The sequence below is a fragment of the Tiliqua scincoides genome, chromosome 2 (assembly GCF_035046505.1).
Source record: "Tiliqua scincoides isolate rTilSci1 chromosome 2, rTilSci1.hap2, whole genome shotgun sequence".
NCBI lineage: Eukaryota > Metazoa > Chordata > Lepidosauria > Squamata > Scincidae > Tiliqua > Tiliqua scincoides.
This window is the reverse complement of record NC_089822.1, coordinates 209,607,334-209,632,225: the sequence shown is the minus strand read 5'-3', so window position 1 is coordinate 209,632,225 and position 24,892 is coordinate 209,607,334. Positions and strand designations below refer to the sequence as shown.

At 44.5% G+C, this 24,892-nt stretch overlaps 2 protein-coding genes across 3 annotated transcripts; one reads left to right on the top strand and one right to left on the bottom strand.

Moving 5' to 3' along the window:
• Positions 1-101: 101 nt before the first annotated feature.
• On the bottom strand, positions 102-4,681 carry SPCS1 (signal peptidase complex subunit 1). Its single transcript, XM_066614404.1, has 4 exons — positions 4,319-4,681; positions 1,774-1,833; positions 1,335-1,421; positions 102-897 (listed from the first exon to the last, which is right to left on the bottom strand). Exons 1-4 carry the CDS (start codon positions 4,652-4,654, stop codon positions 775-777), a joined length of 606 nt encoding a protein of 201 aa, XP_066470501.1. The 5' UTR covers positions 4,655-4,681; the 3' UTR covers positions 102-774.
• On the top strand, positions 4,619-24,708 carry GLT8D1 (glycosyltransferase 8 domain containing 1). Of its 2 annotated transcripts, none has more exons than XM_066614403.1 (10): positions 4,619-4,796; positions 9,124-9,181; positions 9,288-9,386; positions 13,807-14,023; positions 15,673-15,790; positions 17,889-17,973; positions 18,510-18,622; positions 19,719-19,885; positions 20,864-20,976; positions 22,153-24,708. In XM_066614403.1, the coding sequence occupies exons 2-10, from the start codon at positions 9,166-9,168 to the stop codon at positions 22,341-22,343; spliced, it is 1,119 nt and encodes a 372-aa protein (XP_066470500.1). In that variant the 5' UTR covers positions 4,619-4,796; positions 9,124-9,165; the 3' UTR covers positions 22,344-24,708. The 2 variants fall into 2 exon arrangements, with proteins under 2 accessions (XP_066470500.1, XP_066470499.1); XM_066614402.1 differs by having other exon boundaries at positions 4,619-5,130.
• The last annotated feature ends 184 nt before the right edge of the window (positions 24,709-24,892 follow it).

Below are 24,892 nucleotides of genomic sequence, written 5' to 3'. Positions count from 1 at the left end.
AAGGAAAAGCAAACAGTTTTTTCCCCCACAAATCCTATTTCTTCCAATACCTGTGAGTTCTAGCAAAGAAAATTATAGAAATGTTACAAAAGTCCAGACTGTAGAGCATGAAAAAACCCTGGAATGCAGGAACTTTTATTGATAAAGCTATGTTTACACATAGTTACTAGTGACTTTTGAAAGACATGGCAGAGACGAGGATTCTGTCCTGGAAGATGAATTGCACACACAAAAACAGCACAATGGCAGATTAGTTCCAGGGTAGTTCATGACATATGATGGCATCTGAGAAATCTGGAGACATCCTACTGTATAAGGCAGATCATAACCTGAAAGATAAGTATATCTAGAAGTGTCAACCTTATTTTATTTTTACATGGGATGTGCTCAGCAGAAACTGTCCCCAGCCAATGGCCTCCATAGTTTCAGATTTGAGAAAGCTTGAACTCAAGAAACAGTAAATTTAGAGATGTTTGGGATGGAAGGATGTGTCAATTTAATAGCTTTCCATGTAAAAATGAAGACAGAATCACTGCAGACACAATATAAAAACTCTAAAATGTGACTCTACCCCTCAGCTAGCATAGTGTCACCTATTTTCAGGCTGCTATAGCTAGAAGAGGTATATTTGGTTAAAATTCACTTCCAAATAGCATGTACAGGACCAGTTTCAGAATACTGTCATATATTTAAATAAAAGAAAAACAGTAATAGAAGAGAAATTATGGACTTTAAAGAAAATTTAATGACAGAAAATGTCACAGACACATTGTTTCAGTTTTTAGGGTGCCTTTTAACTTTTTTATCTGCTGGCTTTTTATCATCTGTTGCCAATTCCTGGACAGGTAGCCACTTCAGAGGATTGCGACGATATATGGGCCACGGAGGAAGTGTTAGCTGTAAAAGAAGGTATTTCCAAGAAAATTCAAATCAGAACTGCTAGCTGTTTCTTATCCAACAAGTTATCATACAACTTTGAGTTCCGTGTACACCTTAATTTAAATGTACGAAACATTAAGTGGCATCTTGAAAATTAAAAATCCTTCAGAACAGCCATTCTGTAATTTACTCATAAGTAAATCCCACTATGTTCAATAGAGCCTACTCCTGGGCAAGTGTGCACAGCACCCCAGTTTAAAAAAAGCAGACACCAGAATTGCACAGATTAGAATCATGTTAATGCATTGTCAAAGAAACACATTTAGCATTATTTTATGTTCACCATGTGTATTATTAATTCTTATTAGAACTGCAGGCTAGTACAGTATTCACAGAACTCATAATTTCAGCTACATTTATATATGCTTTGCTATTTAAAAAAATCACATTCTTACCAGGCATGACAAAGCAAATCCAGCCATTACTATGTAAACGGTCCAGCCAAACTGTTCAGTGATGTATCCATAAATAAATCCAATAACCTGCAAGAAACAAAATTTAAATAGCTCAAGGAAAGTTCTAGGATACTTCCAGACAATATGCAAGGGCTTTAAAAGGGCGTCAAAACAGACAATTGTATTGGAAATTGACAGCAACATAGCATAAAATTGTTAAATCACTGCTCATTTGCAAGTTGAGTTCCTACAGCTCAATGCATATTGCAATATAAACATACACAGATTCTAAATATAAAAGTCAGACTAATTAAAACGTGTTTTGGTGTTTGTTGGTAATATGCTGTTCTAATGTTACTTCTTTAGAAAAAAGTTTAAGATCATTAACAATTCATCATATTCTTTAACTTATACATAACTGTGTTGTCATTATACCTACCGCAGAGACAAGAATGATTCCCTGAAAAATCTGCTCTGCTAGTTTCTGGCCTTTGTAGTCCTGTGGAAAGAGAAAATGTTAAAGAGCATTGCCATATCTCACAATAATTGCAATTCTTGTGACTTATGAAGTGGTGCCCTAGACAAAAATATGCACAACAAAAGCACTTTTCAATAGTATGTTAAGCATGAGAAACATCTTACATAACCGTACATTATTATAAATATATACTGCTCTTCTAGAAAACAGTGCTCACAAAGCAGTTTACAGAGCATAAGGGTTTTTTTCCTTTTAGAACTTGAGAATTCTTTACATGTAGTGTTCTTAAAAGCTGGGTATTTCAATTGAACATAAAGGCATGAAGTGGTGGGAAAAAGGGTACAGTACAAAGTTCACTGGCCCAGATATTAGTGTGATTGCTGGGACCAAGGCACCCCTCCCCCACATACAGGTATGGCTGCACTTCAGCTTGCTCTCATTACAGTTACTTTTCCATGAGACTAGATACAGGCTTTCATCAATATTTAAGCATCTGTCAGTAAGTGCCAGATGGTTTTGCCTAGCAAGAAGTAGAGCTACACAGCTCTGCCATATAGCAAAAAGATCCTGCTTTAGTTAGTTGTGTCCACAACAATTATACCCACTTTAACAAGCCTTTCCAATTATATTTTCACATCCACTTGTTAGGATTCTACAGATGTTAGTAGCTCCTTGAGAGACTATTTTTACATTTTAAAAAAATTTATACATTCTGGAAACATTTGTACATGGAAACCATAACATTTGCAAGCTGCTCACAACACAAATTAGTGGATTTTGTAGTTGCCAACATTTTCAAGAATGTTCAGTGAAAGCATGAACACAAGGACTGGCAATCCTTATGGCATGCACCTGGGGTGGACTGCCCCATCCTGCTGTTGGTACACTACTGACAGATGCTTATTATGAACATAAGAAGAGCCCTGCTGGATAAGGCGAAGGGCAAGTCCAGTATCTTGTTTCCCACACAGGCCCACCAGTTGCTCTAAGAAACCTACAAGCAGAAGAGGAAGCCATACTGCTCTCACTGAAGCTCCTTTGCAACTGCTATTCAGAGGACAAGGTTCTTACATAAATCAATAGCATGGGCCCTAGCTACCAGACTGGAGAATATCATTGTAACAATAACACTCTAACTGACCTAAAAGACATTTTTTAAAAAATGTCTTTTAGGTCAGTTAGAGAGAACGTTATATGAAAGAGCAATTGCAATCTATCTAAATGCACTTAATCCCATAGGTCTCTCTGCATATGCTCATACTGAACACAAGAAGAGCCCAGCTGGATCAGTCCAAGGATCCATCCAGTCCAGTTTCCTGTATCCCACAGTGAGCCCTATATGCCTCAGGGAGCCAACAAGAAAGCTTACATGAACTTCAATAACTTCAACCTATTTACACCCAATGAATTCAAGAGCAGTTGAAAGCAACAGCCCTGTATATAATCTCTGGGCATCCTGCTGAAGCTAAACAGGTTCAAGCCTGGCCAGTGCCAGGATGGACAATCCCCTAGCATCATTACTTTTTTTCTATATTTATATACCATCCTTCTTCTAAGGTGCTCAGGGCAGTATACAGGGTTCCTCGATTTCCTTTTACCCTCTCATTAACCCTGTGGGGTAGGGGCAGGCTGAGATACTGCCCAGGGGCAGGCTGACTGGCCCAGGATCACCCAGTAAGCTTCAGGACTGAGTGGGGGATTGAAGGAGCCACATGGCAGGACACAAATGTAACTGGATTAAAAGATTCATTGAACTAAACCAGATTGACTTCCAAGGAAATATGCCTGGGAGCCAAGCTGTATGAGTAGGAGGCCTGCTGACCAAGGGCCCAGTCCTATCCCATTTTCCGGTGCCGTGCAGCTGTGCCAGTGGGGCCTGCACTGCATCCTGTGGTGGGGAGGCAGTCACGGAGGCCCCCTCAAGTTATGGGGACATTTGTTCCCTTACCTGGGGGCTGCACTGGCGCTGGAAAGTTGGACAGGATCGGGCCCCAAGCCGCAGTCCTCCACATATTTTACCTTACAGTCCCTCTGAAAGCGGAGGGGTTTACTTTTGAGTAAACCTGATGGGCAGGGGGGTGGCCAGGGAAGCTGGTGGTGGCTGTGGTCCCCCAGGTCCCCGGGGAAGGGCCACATCCTGCCCACCTTCCAAGCGCTGGTGCAGCCACGCGGACGAAGTGCGCTCGTGTCCTGTAGTGGGGCAGCCACAGAGGCCTCCCCAAGGCGAGAGAGTGCCTGCCTCTTGTGTTGGGCCGCATCAGCGCTGGGAAGCCGGGCAGGCTCGGGCCCTGAGCCCGGAAGGGCTCCCGCCGAGCCGCCTCGTGGCCGCCAGCCCGTCCCCTCCCCGCTTAGGACACGTCGGCTTTGTGCAGCGCCGCCGCCAGGCAGCTCGTGCCCGACCCCGCGCTCGGCCGCCTCGAGAGCGCGGAGGGAGAGAGGGAGGGAGCGAGGGAGCTCCCCCCCGGGCGTCCCTGCTGCGGGGCGCCCCTTCCCCGCCCGCGCCTACCATCTGCGTGGGGATAGAGCGAAAGACGCCGAACATGTCGCAGGACCGGAGGGCGGAGCGCCGAGCTCCGGGGACGTCGGCGAGGCAAGGCGGCGGCGGCGCTTCCCGGGCTGCGAGGGGGTCGAGCTGCAGGACGGAGGCCGCGTCCGGGACCCGCGGGGGCTTCTCCTTGTTGCTGGGCGGCGGGGGCTCCCCCTGTGAGTTGGAGTCGCAGGCGGAAGACGAGGACGCCGGGAGGTCGCAAGATGACTCCGACTCAGCCGCCGAGGAGCCTCTGCGCCGGGCGGGGGGCGAGACAGACCTCCCCGGAAGCGACTGCTTCTTGGCCCGCCTCATCGCGCTTGCGCTTCCGGGGGAGGCCTGGCGGGCGGGACCGAGGTTGAGATGTCAACACCGCGCTCCACAGCTCACCAGCAACACGCGCGCGAGTCAGCGCCTCCGGCTCGCGCCCGCTGACCGGCCCTTATGACGCCAGCAGGTTCGGCTGCGGCCTACCGGGTCCTCGCCCGCGTCTCCATGGCAACGGGCACGCCGACAGCGCCACGCCACCCCGGGGTCCTCAGGCGCGTTGAGGCGTCTAACGCGCTGCCTGCGGGGCGCTCTGCTGTTGCGACGTTTGCGTGGAGGCTGCGGGCGAGCAGCGGGTTGCGCGGGCGGCTCTGCGCGGGGCCGCGGCTTGTTCTGGTTCTGGGGCCTTCATTGGGTTTTGGGGCAGGCACTGCGAAAGACACCTGCGGCTCTGACAGCCTGCTGCTGCTGCTGCTGCTGTTGAGTTGGCACTTCAGGGTGGCTGGTCCCAGGCTCTGCAGAAGGTAAGGAGCAGCTGCAGCCCCGCTTGCCCTCTGAGCTGGAAGGAAGGCCAGCTGGCTGCAGGCCCTTTCGCTGGGAGGAAGCCTGCCTTGAGGATAGGCTGTTGCCTGGGGCTGCTCATCCTTTGTCAGATGGCACTGCTCTGGCTGCTCTCTTTAGGCGGTGCATAGACCTTTTGCTTTTAGCTGGTGGGTCCTGATCCACAACTGGGTCCTGGTTCTGCCTACAGTGCAGCTTCTATACCTACAGTATAGCATAGCTGCTATAGGGCCCAATCCTATCCAGTTTTCCAGTGCTGTGCCAATGGGGTGTGCACTGCATCCTGTGGTGGGGCAGCAGTCACAGAGACCTCTTCAAGGTATGGGAACATTTGTTCCCTTACTTCAGGCCGGTGCTGGAACGTTAGGCAGGATTGGGCCCACAGTCTAGATTCTGGGTACTATAGTATAGTACACTATGCTATACTAGTGTACTTAGGGCCCAATCCTATTCAGTTTTCTGGCACCGGTGCAGCCGCAATGCAGCCCCAAGGTAAGGCAACAAGCGTTCGCATACCTTAAGGGCCCAATCCTATCCAACTTTCCAGCTCCGGTGCAACCGTAATGCAGCGCTGAGGTAAGGGAACAAATGCTCCCATACCTTGAGGAGGCCTATGTGACTGCAGGATGTCACACACACCCCATTGGTATTGCTGCACCAGCCCTGGAAAATTGGATAGGATTGGGCTCTAAGGAGGCCTCTGTGATTATCTCCCCACCACAGGATACAGTGCATGCCCCATTGGCATGACTGCATCAGCGCTGGAAAATTGGATAGGATTGGGCCCATAGTATACTACAGTATAGTATAGGCAGGGAGAACTCTAGAAAAGACCCTGATACTGGGGAAAATTGAAGACAAAAGCAGAATGATCAGATGGTTAGATAGTGTCACAGCGGCAATGAACATGATTTTGGACACACTCCGGAAGTTAGTGGTAGATGGGGGCTTGGCGTGCTGTGGTCCATGGGGTCACAGAGTCAGACACGACTTAACGACTGAACAACAGTAGTATATGCCATTTTTACCTAGCATGATGACTTTGGAACCTAATCCCCTGTAAGCTGCATGGCTTTAAAAGGGAGTTAGGCAAGATCACTTGGACAAACTCCAGAAGTTAGTGGCAGGCAGGGGGACCTGGCATGTTCTGGTTCATGGGGTCACAAAGAGTTGGACATGATTTAACAACTATAGTCCTAGCTACTATAGTGTAGGTTCTACCTATAGTGCATGACCTGGGTTGTGGTTCTACCTATAGTTCCCAAACTATAGCCACACAATCCTCTCAAAAACCTGCTGTCCTCTACCAGGGACATATAGTGGGTGGGTGTCGTAAACTTGGGTCTCACTCCCAGGGTTTTGGGTGCTCAGAGTTGTTGGTTCTGAACCCTAGAGCCCTCAAAGATCCCTGTTCGGTAGTACTGCCACCACCCTGTAAGAGCCAGTGCCTCAGTCCAGGGAAACCAAGACCCTTTAGGCTTAACTATATCCCTTGTAGGCACTGAGCACTTTCTTTACTTAAAGTCTCAGTCCTCAAGTTCCTAGTCCACAATGAGGATTTTTGGTAGCTTGCTGAACGGCTAGGCAGGATTCTGAACCTTTGTCCCCAGCAGACAATGAACCAACATGTTAAAAAGATTTTCTACTTTATTAAATACATAGGGTTACAAAAGGTTACAAAAGGCAGCAAATGCTAGAGGCATAAAACTTCTAGGAAACATAACAGCTTAAAACAACAAAGCTAACTGGCTAACTCTATTATTTCCTAACCCTCACCTGGGTCAGCTTCTTTTGTAGATCCTCAGGCCAGTTACCTATGGCCACATGGTCCTGGCGGGGCAGGATGTGCACCCACCACCTCTCTCACCAAGAGACAAGGAACAAAGACCCTGTCCTCCAGAAGTGGGGCTGGAAGCTTGCCCTCTCAGCTCTTCCCTCCCCCCTGGAGATCTGCAGCTGCATTCCATCCTTGATGGGTGTCTTTCTGGCTGCCTAGGTGTTACATTATCACCTTCCATTGAATTGTAAATCCTGGCAGCTAGGGAATGCAAGCCACTTCTGTGTTACTGTTTTAGCTTGGTTCAGGCCTTGCAATGCTACTAGGCCTGAACTGTACATATTCATGACAGTGGGGAGGCAGGTTAGGCAAATCTTCCTCACTGGAGTCCTTTGAAAAGCAGCGCCACCACTATGTGAGGCATGCAAGCACTCACAACTCGCATGCGAGAGCACATGGGTTGTGAGTGCTTGTGCGCCTCAAGGCAGAGGTGCTGCTTTCTGAAGGGCTCTGCCTCCCCACCCACTACATGTCCCTGCCCTGTACAACGTATAGCGCAGTAGTCTTAATGGGGATGGTAATCTTAATGTATAGGATTGTAGTGTTAATGGGTAGCCATGGCCAATGGCCCAGTAGGTCAAGGGAGCCACCAGTCTAAAATATTTGGGAACGACTGCTGTAGTGGCTTGCCCAAGCCATGAGACACCACCTTTCAGAGAGAGAAAGATGGAACACGACTGGGATGGTGGAGTAAGGGTAAAAAATAATACATGATATAAAACAAAAAACAATACAGTCTTTCAGGTGTGTCCCCTAGTAGACGTTGGGTTAAAGGTGGGTCGGAGTTGATTCTCAAAAAGTTGGAAGTCCCTTATGCAGTTGAAATAACACTGCAAAAACAACAGAGCAGTGCAAAGCAGCTTCACACTCAGTGAAGAGCAGACACTTGGATCTAGCTGGGATGATTTGATGGCTACCTCAGAATGGGACAGTTCATCCTTTGACAGAAGGCTACAGTTGTCTGAAAACATGAACTTTCAAGAGTGGTAAAATATAGGCTGAATGCAGTCAGGACTGCAAACTGTGCCTCATCATTAACATCGTTAATTGGGATGTGAATAACATGATGGGTTTGGTTCCAGTCTGTGTATAATTTCCCCTGGGGTAGTTTACAATCTAGGACAGCCTGCACTGACTTTTAATTAAAGGACAATGGGACAAAAGGACTGTAAGAATGTTGTATTAAATAAATCACTGCACATACACTCAAAGTTAATTCCAAATGTGTTTTTCTAATAATTTTGTTTGTTACTTGGCTATTTTGCCATCTGTCAATGAACAGTGGAACAGAAGGTTGCCCTGGCCAATGAGAGGGTTGCTCCCTGGAGTCCTTTCTTGCATCTTTATAACCACTTCTCTGTGACAGAATGGCAAGGCAGGAGTGTAGATTGCTAGAATACATTGATACTCCATTTGCATGGAAATGCACAGACCGCAGCAAATGTATCTTTTAAAAGACCATGCAATGGCAGCAAAGTTTTTGTTCCTGCGCCCTGTGCAAAGTGCCACATGGTGGAAATGTTCTAGGTGCATATTTGGGTGAGTGGATCTGGTAAACCTGGGTTATCTCTGTGAAGAATGTCCATTGCAACTTGGGGCCCAATCCTATCCAATTTTCCAGTACTGTTGCAACTGTGCCAATGGGGCATGCACTGCATCCTGTGGTGGGAAGGTGGTCAAAGAGACCTCCTCAAGGCATAGGAACATTTATTCCCTTATCTTGGGGCTGCATTGCTGCTGCACTGGTCCTGGAAAATTGGATAGGATTGGGTCCTAAGTTTGTAGACAAAATTAAGGAGGCTCACAATGTGAATAAAAGGTAGTTTGTTTCTTATAACTTCTCAATATATGCAAGCTTGCTTCTTGTCTGCTGACTTTCCTTAGGCTTCACTTCCCTAATAGGTGAGGGGAATGGCAAAATGTGCCAAGAATGATTGGGAGATTTAAGTCTAAAATGGTTGGTGTCTCTCAAGTTCCTTGTGTTCATGGTGGAGTCCTAGCTGGATACCTCTTTAAAATCTTGTTTCATTACTTTTAATGATTGATGTGATATCTGTAGTCATAAATGATTTTATATATTTCCAGAGGCTTATGAAGTGGTTCATTGTGTTTCTTGTAGACTTGAAGAGGCTCAGTTTTTACTTCAGAAGAGAGGGACAAAATGACATTCAGAAAAGGTATTTCTTTCTCTCACATTTTTGATTGTTGCTTTTGTTTTTTTTAACCCTCACGATGTCCTCACCTTTGATTATTCTAACCATATGTTTCTTTCTTCCATTTCAGTAAACATTTTCATCTTGGTACTTGCTGTTCTTATATTTTTATTAGTGCTGCATCACAACATACTAGGTCTCAGTGACCTCTTAAAAAGGGAATTTTCAGGTACAGTGACTTTTATTTTGTTCTTATGAATCTGCATTTCAGTAACAAAGTGTATCTGGTACCAAGACAAATTGGTGCATAAATGAAGTTATTTTTACACTGAAGTTGTTGGGTTTTTTTTTGTATGATCCATATTTATGCAGGCACTTTTCATATGCCAATTTCCCAGTTTTGTTCCCATATTTAACTGAAAAATGCACCTGCATTTCACTAGTAGATTCTGAACCCAATCCTGAGCTTGGCGCTCCGGTTTTCTGCTGGAGTGTACTCTTGCAAACATGCTGTAAGGTACATCTGCGAGGCTTACTGCCGGGCCAGCACCTGTGCTAGCCCAGCACTGGCCGGCACTTGGCTAGCACCAGGCGGGCACCCATCAGGGCCTCCCAGACTGCTGAGCTGCAACACAATAAGTGGGAGTGGGGAGGGGGGCGGGAAGGAGGCATTCTGAGGAGTGGTCAGGCGGAGTGCGGAGAGAGGGCGGGGAGGAGGTGTGACGGGAGGCAGGGAAAGAGCGTGCAGGAGGTGTCCTGGGGAGCTCCGCTCCACTGAATCCTGTCCGTTTGTGTAGCGCTCGGTGCCCATTGCACCTTCTCCCAAGGTGCACAGGATTCGGCGGCAGCTGTTTTCAGTGCCGCCAAAACTGGGTGCCCCAGGCAGCTCAGGATTGGGCCGTCTGTTAATTGTTGTTTTTATGTCTACTTAACGTTTTTCATGATTATTGTGCGAGACATTGCCAGAAGTCACATGGGCCTGATCAATGGGCCTTGCAGTTTTGATGAACTGAACTGTCGTTGGAACTGGGACTTTTATTTTGATCATTTGACAGAGATATTGTAGCTGTTAAAGTATCATTTTTATATCGAGTTTGATCATAATCTTATTAACAGTCCTGCCTTCTGAATCAATTTTGGGGAGATTAAAGCCTGGAAGAAAATTCAGATAAATTTTGTCCAGTTGGCAACCTTCAGTCTCGAAAGACTATGGTATCGCACTCTGAATGGTGGTTCTGGAACAGCGTCTAGTGTGGCTGAAAAGGCCAATTCGGGAGTGACAGTCCCTTCCACACTGGGAGCAAGTGCAGTCTGTCCCTGGTCTGTCTCCCTGGCTATGGACCTTCCTTCTTTGCCTCTTTTCCTCAGTCTGTTGGCCAAGTGTCTCTTCAAACTGGGAGAGGCCATGCTGTACAGCCTGCCTCCAAGCGGGCCGCTCAGAGGCCAAGGTTTCCCATCTGTTGAGGTCCATTCCTAAGGCCTTCAGATCCCTCTTGCAGATATCCTTGTGTCGCAGCTGTGGTCTACCTGTAGGGCGCTTTCCCTGCACAAGTTCTCCATAGAGGAGATTTTTTGGGATCCGACCATCGCCCATTCTCACGACATGACCAAGCCAATGCAGGTGTCTCTGTTTCAGCAGTGCATACATGCAAGGGATTCCAGCTCGTTCCAGGACTGTGTTGTTTGGAACTTTGTCCTGCCAGGTGATGCCGAGGATTCGTTGGAGGCAGCGCATGTGGAAAGCGTTCAGTTTCCTCTCCTGTTGTGAGCGAAGAGTCCATGACTCACTGCAGTACAGAAGTATACTCTAGATACGAGCTCTGTAGACCTGGATCTTGGTATGTTCCGTCAGCTTCTTGTTGGACCATGTTCTCTTTGTGAGTCTGGAAAACATGGTAGCTGCTTTACTGATGCATTTGTTTAGTTCAGTATCAAGAGAAAGAGTGTCAGAGATCGTTGAGCCAAGGTACACAAAGTCATGGACAACCTCCAGTTCATGCGCAGAGATTGTAATGCAGGGAGGTGAGTCCACATCCTGAACCATGACTTGTGTTTTCTTCAGGCTCATTGTCAGACCAAAGTCTTGGCAGGGCTTGCTAAAACAGTTCATGAGCTGCTGGAGATCTTTGGCAGAGTGGGCGGTGACAGCTGCATTGTTGGCAAAGTGGAAGTCATGCAGACATTTCAGCTGGACTTTGGACTTTGCTCTCAGTCTGGAGAGGTTGAAGAGCTTTCTGTCTGATCTGGTCCAGAGATAGATGCCTTCTGTTTCAGTTCCAAAGGCATGCTTCAGCAGGACAGTGACGAAAATCCCAAACAAGGTTGGTGGGGGAACACAGCCCTGCTTCATGCCGCTTCGGATGTCAAAGGGGTCTGATGTGGAGCCATCAAAGACTACAGTGCCCTTCATGTCCTTGTGGAAAGACCTGATGATGCTGAGGAGCCTGGGTGGACATCCGATCTTCGGGAGATTCTTGAAGAGGCCGTCCCTGCTGACCAGGTCGAAAGCCTTTGTGAGATCTATGAAGGCTATAAAGAGTGGCTGTCGTTCCCTGCATTTTTCCTGCAGCTGTCTAAGGGAAAATACCATATCAGTGATGGACCTGTTGGCTCGAAATCCGCACTGCAATTCTAGATAGTTGCTCTCTGCAAGTACCTGGAGCCTCTTTAGTGCAACTCAGGCAAACAGCTTTCCTACAACACTAAGGAGAGAGATGCTGCGTTAGTTACTGCAGTCACCCCTGTTGCCATTGTTCTTGTACAACGTGATGATTTTTTCATCCTTCATGTCCTGAGGTACTCCACCTTCTCTCCAGCAGAGACAGAGGATTTCATGCAGCTCAGTGACGATGATCTCTTTGCAGCGCTTTAGGACTTCAGCAGGGATGCTGTCTTTTCCAGGTGCCTTGCCAGAGGCAAGGGAGTCTAGGGCCACATTAAGTTCTTCTAGGGTTGGTTCACTGTCAAGCTCCTCCAACACAGGCAGGAGGAGCACTCAATGTTGTTCAGCTCTTCTTCAGTGACTACATTTTCTTTGGAATACAGCTCAGAGTAGTGCTGCACCCAGCGTTCCATCTGCTGTGCCCAATCCTGGATGATCTCGCCTGCGACAAACTTCAGAGGGGCAATTTTCTTCTGTGTTGGACCTAGGGCCTGCTTGATGCCATCATACATCCCCTTGATGTTGCCCATGTCAGCTGCTATCTGTATCTGGGAACAAAGCTGGAGCCGGTAGTCGTTAACACATCTCCTGGCAATCTGCTGGACTTTGCTGCGAGCAGCTCGGAGGACCTGCAGGTTGCGCTCACTGGGACAGGCCTTGTATGCTGCTTGAGCTCTCCTCTTTTCTTCAATGATTGGTGTCAACTCCTCAGAGTGGGCTTCAAACCAGTCTGCCGTCTTGTTGGTCTTCTTGCCGAATATGGACAAGGCGGTGTTATAAACAGCATTCTTGAAATGTTCCCATCTGTTGGATGCATTTGCATAGGCAAATTTAGATAAATTTTTTTTCAGGGAAAAGATAATCTAGGGCAGCCATTTTCAACCACTGTGCCGGGGCACACTAGTGTGCTGTGAATGGTCTCCAGGTGTGCTGCAGAAATTTGGGAGAGGGTCATTTATCAATAGGACCATTGGGGGATGTGAGACCCCCATTGAGAGCACAATGTGCCTTGTCAATTGTCAAAAAGCTGATGGTGTGCCTTGACCATTTTAATGCCTTGCCAGTGTGCTGTGAGATGAAAAAGGTTGAAAATCACTGATCTAGGGTCACACTTACTACTCTGCAGACACCATCAACTCAAAGGAGATTGGCCTATTCTGATTTAACATTAAGATTTTTGAAAATAGTCCACATGGACAAACAATGAAAGAAGGAATTGGCCAAAAGAGGTCTCTTTTGATAAATGGTGGTGCTTGGCAGCAGCAGACGTCCCCAGCCCTGCGCTCGTGGCAAAGATCCGCGATGGTGCCGCCCCGCAGGCTGTCGCCAACCCCCAGCATGAAAATCCGCCCCCCCCCCCACTCACCTGAGGCTCACAGAGCCTTGTGTGGCCTGAGCCCACGCTGGAGAAACCTCTCTGAGGTTCCCTGATGCTATGAACCGTTTCCGGAAAACCGGAAGCACAGTTTCCGACCCCATCGGGAGCCTCGGAGAGGCTTCCACAGAGTCCTAGAGGCTCACGCCTGGGGCATTTGCCCCATCAGACCTAATGTTAGGTCCGGAACTGGTGCTTGGTCAGCAGTTGAAACTTTATTTATGAATATGTGAAACTGAATTTTTTTGAAGCAAAAAAAGTTTGATTTTATTCATTCCATAACTATTAAGACTATAATAAGTTTTCATCAGGTCATCACTACACCAGGGTAAATCATTAGGAAAATGATTAGATTTGCATGGTGTAAAGTCTAGCTTTTTAGTGACCTAATGAAGCTAATTGAGATAAATTTGTAAAAATGGTATAGGGCATGATTCAGCCAAAATTATACACTTGATGTTTTCTTGATTGAAATGAAAGAGAATTACACATGTTCTAAATTTTCCTCATTGAAGGCAGCTCATCAGATGCTTGACATCAAGCTCATCATGTCCACAATTGGTTTTTTTTGTTGAGATAATAAATGTTCTCTGTGATGACACTTTCCTGCAGGAGCAAATCCATTAGGACTTCAACCAGTGGATTTCATACCTGAGCTTCCTATAAGATTGACCCAAGACCAAAATGACAATGAAATTCCAGTGGTCATCACAGCCTCTGAGGACAGGCTTGGGGGTGTAATTGCAGCTATGAACAGCATTCACCAAAACACTAAATCGAATGTGGTGTTCTATATTGTCACTCTGAATGATACAGTGGAACATTTGAGGTAAGGTATGGCCAGTTAAATATTGTGACTCCTGTAAAAAAAAATAATAAAAGACTTCCATGGTCAGTAGCAACAAAGAAACACCCATATTTCTATCCCGTCCCTTGGTTCAGTAGTCACTTGTAGTCACTTGTAATTGTGCATAATAGCCATAAATTGCTTATCTGAGGACAGAGACATAGCCCAAAGCTAGGCATGACTACTCATAAGTAAGTCATGTTATATTTAGTGGGGCTTATTCCCATGTAAGTGTGTATAGGATTGCAGCCACAAGGTGAGAATTGCAGCCACTTGTAAGACTGTGGGTATATGTAGTACACCCTTAAGATAACCATATAAATGGGAGTCACAGGCAGCCCAATCCTAACTCCCCACATGACAATGTAGCTGTGCTGATGCAGCTACTGCTGTATCCTAAAGGGGAGTTTTGGCCACTGGAGGCTTCTTTGGTGAAAGGGAACATTAGTTCCTTTGCCCCAGGGTAAGCCCCAGCAACCACTATGAGTCAACGCGGACCTACTCCAGCTCAATTGCTGGTGCAAGTCCAAGTAGATCTGTGAAGGCAGATCAGGCTTGGGAAGGGTGTCATTGTTCAGTGTCCGCCACCACTAAGCCCACTCACTCGTATGCCCAATCCACCCTCTCGCCTTTTTACCACCCCTTTCTGCCTACCCACCCCTGTTCAGTCTGGTGAAATATTGTTACACTCATGTGTAACATGAACAGTGGAATTTTTCATCATATACCCAAATGACAAATTATGTAAAGACACTGCTATTAATCTACTCCAGCAGAGTGTTCCCCTGATTCTTTGTTTTATGTTAGACTTGTGGATAGAAATTAACTTTGAGGGTAAAAGTGTGCCTGTGGAGATAGCCAGTAGTGAGTTTATAGTTAGTGGTTTCATCCATAATGGACAATGGAATCCCTTCCCTTTACAAGATTATAAAATAAATAACTGAAGCAAGTAAGAGTGACTGTAGGGTTTTATACAAATTCCACCTTGACTCATGGAAATCACCTGCTCCCCCCCATTTTACAGCCTCCTCTATCTGTGATGTCTATATCTCAGTGTTTCTCAAACTGTGGGTCGGGACCCACTAAGTGGGTCATGAGCCAATTTCAGGTGGGTCCCCATTCATTTCAATATTTTATTTTTAATATATTAGACTTGATGCTACCATGGTATGTGACTTCATTTGGGGAAATGTTACAGACCTGTACTTTTAACAAGCTACTATGTATATTCTTTTAACAATGATAGTCAGTAAGGCTTACTCCTGGGTAAATGCGGGTAGGACTGCAGCCTAGTATTGTTAAAAATTTTCCTGCTTGATGATGTCACTTCTAGTCATGACCACTTCTGGTGGGTCCTGACAGATTCTCATTCAAAAAAGTGGGTCCTGGTGCTAAATGTGTGAGAACCACTGCTATATCCTATTTGCCATTTCAGCCACCCACTGAAGCATTGATATTTCTGCCTTAGAAATTAGAGACTGGATGACATGTAATAACTTGCATAAAAGTTTGACAAAACAGAGACATGACTTCAGGGGAAAGTAGCGTTCAGTTCCCTGGACCATCTCAACAGGAAGAAATGTACAGTACTGATGATTTGTGATGTACCTATTGCTATCTTCCTTTTCCAGGTCATGGCTTAGTCAAACAAGTCTGAAAAATGTGAAATATCACCTTTTGGATTTTGATCCTCATGTGCTGGATGGAAAAGTGCAGGTTGACTCAGCAGTGCCAGATTCCTTAAAACCTGTGAGTTTCATTTACTTATGATTATTTGTTGTAGTAGTTAAAGGGTTATATTCTGAAGTGCTTTTTCCATTCACAGAAGAAGCTCTTTTTCTCAAGGTGGGAGAGGGATAATTTTCACTGATCTTCTCTTCTCTCTGCAGCCCCCTTCAGTCCTCTGAATAGCTCCTAAGGGTTCCCCAACCCTCAGGAACAGAATACTGGAGGGTGCAGAGGATTGCAGAGGGAAATAAGTGAAAATCCTCTTCTCCCCCCCCCCCATGCAAATGGAGCTTCTTCTGAAAATGGTACTGAGCATTCGAAGGACAATTTAACTAGGTGGGTCCTTGACTAGTGCCTGATATGGCTGACCCTTCATGCCACCTATGTGGGATTGTAGTATTATATACATCTTATACTTAACAGTTGTACAAGTTTGCAGTTTGCTATAATTTATATCAATGGATACACAGAGTACCCTACTTAAGGACATCCAACTTACAGACTTCCAACTTAGGGCGCAGTCCTAACCCCTTATGTCAGTGCTTTCCAGCACTGCACTGTACTGTCCAGCACTGTACTTTCCAGCACTGACATAAGGGCACTGCAGCTCTGAGGTAAGGGAACAAACATTCCTTTACTTTGAGGAGGCCTCCTTGAGTGCCACCCAACTGCAGAATGCAGCACATGTCCCATTGGCATCACTATGCCAGTGCTGGAAAGCACTGACATAAGGGGTTAGGATTGCGCCCTTACAGACTTAAGGACAGCCATGTGGAACTTTTGCACAGGCAGTATTTCCACTCCATGTATTTTGCACAGGCTCAATAATGCTGGTTTTCAAGAGGGAGAGACACAGATTTTTAGGATGGAGAGAGATAATGTGTTTTGGAGATGAAGGAATGGTGGGTAAAGTAGAGCCAGTACAGTACAGGGTGGCCCCCATATCTGTGGATCTCTTATCCACAGATCAGGTGGGAGGCCCCCCCCCGTGTGCGCGCACCCAGTGCACACTCCCTCCAAAGGCCCCTCAGGGGCATTTGCCCTCAGGCACTGAAAAAATGCAACTTCTGGTTTCACGGAGAAACTGGAAATGATGTTTTTAATGCCTTTTAAGGCATTGGGAGGCCTGGGACTGTGTCCCCAGCCTCTGCTGAGTTCAGAGGCCCCTCCGGAGGCAAGGGAAGCAGAGCTCCCCTTGTCTCTGGATGGGATGGTGGCCCCGGGACTGCAGGGACAGGCTTTCACCTGTATCCCCACTTTCAGGTATCTGCGGGGGGGGGGGTTCCAGGACAGAACCCCTGCAAATAAGGGGGCATGCCTGTACTTAGTAGGACTGTACTTGTGATCCTCTCCAACTAATGCAAATGCAAATTGCAATTTGTAAAATGTAAAATGCAAATTGTAAAATGCAACTAACACAAGTGCAGCCCCTCCCATCTAGGCTGGTATAAGGCCCATTTTATATATTACACAACATATAAAGCAGGCTCCCTCTTTCATGATGTTGCCCCAGAATACATCACAATGCATTCTATTTCTGGTTGTGATACATTCTAGGGTGACAATGGGGGAAAGGAGGCGCCTCAAAGTAACCAGGAATAGGCTGCAGGCATTTTAGAAGGCTGTCTGCACCCTGGAAACGTAGTGGTTTCACTGGGCTGTGGTAAAATAAAGCTATTTTTAACGTTCCCCTTTACTTTCACTATCTTTTTAAAGGGAACACCCCTGTGTAGAAATAAATACTGTATTTATATATTTTTTTCAGTAACTACAAAAAGTTGCTCACAATTTTGGTTACGCTGCATAAATAATGTTTCAACTTAAGTGCAGATGTCCAGAAGCTAACCTGTACTTAAGGAGGGGACTAACTATATTAAAATGTTTGAAAAATCCAACTTGCAACTACTAATGTGGCTAGGGCTATTGTTCTTACATACTGTCTATCTAAATAGGTTGGGGGAGCTCTGATAATTATATAGGAATCATCTGAAAGTTTTGTGAATAATTTCATTTCAAAACATGTTTTTACTATAACCTTTTGGAGATGGAGATATATCTTCCAGAGATTTATTATTTTTAGGTGCTTTCATTCCTTTCTGTTTTGTTTGTTTCTGCCTAGCTAACATTTGCACGATTCTATATGCCTAATTGGGTCCCTAATGCAGAAAAGGCCATTTATTTGGATGATGATGTGATTGTGCAAGGTATGGAAACTTTTTTTTTTTCTGCAAATACCTTAGGACCTAGAATCCCTCTCTGCGCAGACCATCTTGTCACAAATTATATAAAACCAAAAACCTCCTTTGATTTCTGATTGTACTAACTTTTCAGTATATTTAGATATGTAGGTTAACCCTTACATTGCTCTTCACCACTGCATATATATGAGATCTAGCCCTTTTTAAAAATGAAATAGTTATCAGAGGCAAGGTAGAATTCAAAGAACCACCTCTGGCGTGTCCAATGGCTTGACCTTGTAATAGTCAGTGAAATGTTGAACAGCATATGCCCATTTCATTTCACAGTCAGCTGTCAGTTTCAAAATTTAGTTTTGCTGTGGCATGGGAAGCCCTTGTTCAATAAACACAAATCCAGAGTGTCCTTAAATGCACCAAGCTAGTTTTATCCTGGTCTGTGTTTTTAATAAAGCCCTTGTTTTTAACCTTCATGGCATTGATTTGGATAAGAAATCCAATCCATTTTGTTTGACAAGCTTTCTTTGTTTGGATTGCATTTTCAGATGATATCCTTGCACTCTACAACACCCTACTGCAACGTGGTCACGCAGCAGCATTCTCAGATGACTGTGACTCTACCTCAAACAAGTTCACAGCCCGTGGAGCAGGAAATCAGGTGCAAAAGGTTCTAAAAGAATATGAACGTTGAAAGCCCGATATGTCATTTTGTGGCTACGTTCTTGGCTGCAGAGTTTTTCATGAGTTTTCTAAAACACTGACTGGTGCCAGGTGTCTGTATTTTGTGTACTTTGGAATTCTGTTTGCTTCCTTGGCTCTTTTAAAAATAATGTGTGGCATCCCAACTAGCACTTCCACCATCAGGAGCGCAGTGTGCAAATGGAAACTGTCTCCATTCAAGGAATGAGCATTCTGGTCATAGAAGAATCCTTGTCCTTACAAGGCTCACAGAGGAAAAAGCAAGGCTTTTGGCTCACAAACTTTCATTTGCACAGAGCTCTCCTTATAATGCAAACCCTAGACAGTATGCCACTCAACACAGTGGATACCCAGACCATAGTGCTTAGAAGTTTAAACCATTTTGTTGAAACTGAAAGCTTGTACCTCTATGTACGCAAAGGCTTGTAAAGTACCCGTACTCCTATTAGAGTTCCAGGAACCGAAGATTAGTTCTGTATCCTGAAGGAATTTCCATTTCTACTCCCAGAAGCAGTGCTTCAGTGTCCTAATCTGCAAATAGCATTTGTTCCAAGTGCTAAGGAGGGATCATTCTCTGGCATTTGCTTCCCCTTAGTTCAGACTACCACTTGGTAAATGTAAATGATGTGAGGATGTTCTTCACTTTCTAGGGCCACATGCTGGGTAAGTATTGCGCAAGCCTATTATATTTACCTGGAAGTCAGCCCCATTGGTTTCAGTGGGGCCCATGCCCTGGAAAGCCTGCATAGGGTTGCAGACTTGATATTTTCCTTGCGATCAAATAAACTTCTGCTGTTAACTCCCTTTGGCTTTGTACTGTTATTATCAAAGGTATGTGCAAAGATATAACTTTGTTTTAAGATAGCCAAACAACACTTTATCTGATATTAGGCCTGATGTTAGGACTAATATGGGTTCTTTTTTCTTCTCCTGATTGGGACTAAGCAGTGAAACTTTCTGGTTTTCTGCAAATACTGTAGAAGTGGCATATGTACTGAAGGCAATCTTTTCTTTGAGACGATCTGAAGCTCAGACTCAACCTCTCTCTTTTTCAGTATAATTACATTGGATTTCTTGATTATAAAAAAGAAACAATTCGGAAACTTTCCATGAAGGCAAGCACCTGCTCTTTCAATCCAGGCGTCTTTGTTGCAAATCTAACAGAATGGAAACTGCAGAACATCACTCAGCAGCTGGAGAAATGGATGGCACTTAATGTTGTGTGAGTAGACACTGATTGGAGCTTAGCATACGGTTTCCTGGGAATCGAGATTAATATTAGGTTTTGCAGGAAGAAAAAGTGATGAGCAAAAATAGAAATATCAGGCAGTTTGTTCTACTTGCTGCTGTTAACTTTCTCTATGTCTTGTTAATCTCTGATCTAGAAAATTCCTAAAATCAATTTTCTCTGTCATCAAGCCTACATTCTTCACTTTAACCCTTTCCATTGACTCCATATCACTTTCTGGGTCACGCTCCTAGTCCTGAACGTTTCAGCACTGTTTCCTTCTCCCTCTTGCATTTCACCTATCTTGTTTGCAGTGCCTTAAACCATCCTCCCCATCTCAGTCTCTTAAGCCATTTCTCTCTCCTTCCATTTCATTAGCGTAAGATTCAACTTCATAAACTGCTCTGCCTCATCTTATATGTCTAGATGGCTCTCATTTGCTCCTGGTTTATCAGACTGTTTTCTCTCCCCCTATCCTGTCTGACATGCTCTGATCCCTTTTGGCAAGAAATACTAGTATTTACCATTTATAGCACACTTTCTGAACGTTCAGCATTGATAGCAGATATTCTCAGTAGTTCTTAAAGCAACTCAGTAAGATGTCAGTATTTTTATCCCCATGTTGCAGATGGAGACCGGGCTGAGACTGACAGAGTTAATGGCAAAGACATAAACTACTGTCTCAATCACAGCTCAGCCTCTGTGACATGCTAAACCAGTGCTCAGAGATTCAGTGGGGGTCTGGATAAAGGGGCATCTCCACTTTCTTCAGTTCTTTCTGTGCCTGATTGTCAATTATGCCAGTTCTTTGTTAGCCCTGAGATAGGTATAAAAATGGTAGAAAATCAGAACCATCCTGTTTATTAAGTATTTCAGTGACAATATTAGTCACATTATTAGATGTGCTTCTTTCTTCACATCTGTGAAGAATGTGAAGATGTGCTGGTTAATTTTTTTTATCTCTCTGCCTAGAGAAGGGATATATAGCAGGACTCTTGCAGGCAGTATCACTGCTCCACCTCTGCTCATTGTATTTTACAAGCAGCATTCACATATTGATCCTATGTGGAATGTGCGCCATCTTGGTAAGTAGAGGGGAAAACAAACTTAAGAACATAAGAACATAAGAACAGCCCCACTGGATCAGGCCATAGGCCCATCTAGTCCAGCTTCCTGTATCTCACAGCGGCCCACCAAATGCCCCAGGGAGCACACCAGATAACAAGAGACCTCATCCTGGTGCTCTCCCCTACATCTGGCATTCTGACTTAACCCATTCCTAAAATCAGGAGGTTGCGCATACACATCATGGCTTGTACCCCATAATGGATTTTTCCTCCAGAAACTCGTCCAATCCAACTTAACCTTAATTGCACCTTCACCAAACTTAGGCTTGCTTAGTAGACTCTCAAGTCATAGGCATTGTAGTTCTTGTTCTTTTCTTAACCACCACTTTCAAACACACTGTAATGAGCCTGTGCACTTACTTCCTGGAGAGTTCTCTCAGATCTCTTTGCTGTATATTACATATCTTTCCTCAAAAGGATATACTCTGTACTTGAAGCTGCTGTTGTATTTGGTTATGCATTCAGTTGTTTCAAGTAAGAAAAGGCACAAGTTCTACCTACACTATAGTGGTTGCCTGTCAAGATTCCCTCTCCTCTGTCCCAACTTTAGAAAAAGAAAGTTTGGGTTTTTCTTAAGGGGAGCTTTCATATTCAGGGACACTATGTACATTGTATTACTAGACTGACATCCAATTGGCTGTGTCAGTCACACCTGTTTTGAGTGCTTGCCAGAGGCACCTGGTTGGCCACTGTTGGAGATAGGCATATGCAACTTTTTGGTCTGATCAATCCAGCAAGGCCACTTGTGTGTGCTTGGAAACAGAAAGTGCCTTATATTGTCTGCACTGACTGGCAGCGGCTCTTTAGGGTTTCATATAGGGGTCTTTCCCAGACTTATCTGGAGCTGCCAACAATTTAATTCAGGACCTTCTGAATACAAAGCATGTACCACTGATCTACAGCCCCCCCCCCCAATTGCTCAAGTTTGCATGCTAGCCCAGCTACTCGCCCATTCTGAGAAGCACAGGAGAGGTATTCTAGATGTTCAACAAATGTTGGAAACCCAAATACAGATTTGATGATGAAGTTTTCCGTTTTGACTTACTAGCTTTTAATGTTCTCACCTGCCGTGAACTTTTGGGATAGAACAGTGTGGACATCTATACTAACCAATGTATGTCATTCAATTCAAAGGTTCTAGTGCTGGCAAAAGATATTCTCCACAGTTTGTGAAAGCTGCCAGACTACTCCATTGGAATGGACACTTCAAACCCTGGGGAAGGACAGCATCCTATGCCGAGGTTTGGGAAAAATGGTATATTCCTGACCCAACTGGCAAATTCAGTCTGATCCGGAGGCATACCGATATCTATGAGGCAAAATAATGTGGATTTAATCCTCACGAATTCTTCTCAGGAAACTTACTAGACCAGTGTGAAGCCAGCAACACTACATCTGCCCAGCATATATTGAAATGGAGAAACACTTTAAGTACTTGAAACTGCATGTTTAAAGAGGTGGCTTCATGTAGGTAACAGATGCTGTTCCAGTGTGAAGAGCAGAGGAATATCTCCATGAAATGCATTTTGAACCAGACTGTTACCTTACAAGGATCAAATGTATGTTACTAAACAAACTGCACCCAGGAATGAATTATGACAACTACTGGGTGACTGTCACATCTTGTGTAACTGCTTGATGTACTGAAAAAGTTGCTACCACAATTTCTGTTACTTGTGAATATTAGCTTTCTGTTAAAGCCTTCATATTGCTTGAAGAATCATGCATATCCATACACAGAAATCACATTTCATGAATTCTACCAGTGTTTTCCAAAAAATCTCTGGAAGCAATAACTGATAAAGGTTCAGTCAGTTTTATCTGCTAGGATTAGATTCCTGGAAAACTTAACTTCCTCCTCCAGGCTGGCTATCCCTGGATATGGTGAAGGTTGCTGGTTCAACAAGGCCTCATAGTTGTTGAGGGGAGCAGTTGGGAGGGGGTAGCTTCAGCCATCCTCCTCCCTCACCTGTCTCTTGGCACGTTCCCTGGGCTTGTCCTATCCCCAGAGCAGCCCTCAGGCAGCCTTCCAGAGACTTCTCATCACCACTAGGAGTGGGAAGGTTCATCTGGAATCCCGGAGATGGTGGGGCAAATCTGGAAGCAGACACAAATGTCAGATTCTCCACAGACCAATACAGATGCCTGTTTGATGCAGAAAATTGACCAAATCCAGACAACTTTCTAAAAAATGAGTTGTAGAATTGGCAGGACATCACTTCCACAACCTCCTTTCCCGCTGGCTGTATACTGTGGAGGCATCTATTCCTCTTCATCCTAGTGCTGGCACTGCCTTCTGCTTGTGCAGAGGCCACTGTCTCCTCTCTGCCCACAACCTCTGACCCCGGCTTCCCTGCTGGTAGCTGTGCTGAGCCCCTCCTCCACCTTGAGTGCACCAACACAGTATTTGCAGATAGCAAAAACAGAGAGGCACAGATAATGAGTGGGTGGCAATTCTGCCCCTTGCATAGTGAATTCACATATAAAGAGAAAACTGACTGTACTATGAATTATGCACTATGAGGGCAGATTAATCGACAAATTGGTACTTGGTACCAATTGTACCAAGTACAATTGGTAATTGACAAATAAGGTACTTGGTTAGGTTCAAATCTCAATGTGGTCATGAAGCTAGCTGGGTAAACTTGGGCCAGTGACCCACTCTACCATGCAAGGATAAAGCAGAGGAAAAGAAACAAGAACATTGAATGCCAATATTCCTTACTGGAAAAGGGTGGAATAAAAAAATGAGTTTTGTGAATGGTAGCTTACCTTAAATAGTCTATTTGCTCTTATCAGTTAGGTCCAAGCCACCTTAACGCATTTTGTATATATTTTGCACTATAAACATGCTAATGGAGATTTCCAGATGGTTTATTTTTGTAGCATTTGGCACAAATGACACTACACTAATTGATTTAGTTAAAAAGGGCAAACAAGTTAGCTACATGGCCTATTAAATAGGTATAGTAAGTAGACTACAAAATTGTTTCCTAATTTTAATACTTGGTGGGGGGGGGGCGCAGAAGTAATGGTCTACCACTACTTAAATTGTTTTTCTCTTGTATATCTGCCTGCAGACCTGTGCAATTTTTGTGGGCGAATTCTATTGAATTCAGTTACTCTGTCCAAAGCTTGCAGGCTTCTGCAGTGTCGGAGATTTGGAAACAAGCTGAAGGCCAGACAGTTAGCTGTTGAGAAACTGCTTGAAGAATCAACAAGCCTAGCTTTTATATGATTTGATGAGATGTATGCTAAGCAAAATGTCATGATGCTACTCTAGTTTTAAGAGTTGCAAACTTTGCTTTTTAAAAAATCTGAAGTGAGGTTTACTCAGCATAGATAGCTTCCTGAAAAGTTTCTTATTCTATATTACATTGCACATTTCTGGGCACATCCACTTTCTCCTGTCTATTGGACGCAAGTACTCTTTGAATGCCCAGATGGAAGAACAACAATTCTGCTTCATTAAATATCTGCAAAAGCATACAGTATAGTAAAGGTTGGGCATTAGGGGGCAGAAGCATTTTGGATATTTGATTTTTCCGTATTTTGGAATACTTGCATATATAAATAATGCAAATTAAACACAAAATTCATTAGTTTCATATATCCCTTATACACACAGCTATAGTAATTTTATACAATATTTTTAATAATTTTGTGCATAAAACAAGGTTTATGCTTGAACATGGTTTGTGATTTCATTTCTTTAAGTAAAAATTTTTAAAAAGTCATGTTGGTACTCACAAAAGTTCCATATTTCAGAATTTAGTAATTTTGGATAAGGGATGTCCAACCTATGGTGGCATAAATACTTTTTATAATGCTGGTATAAGCTGGGTGTATAGAAATTGAATTGGGATCTACTATA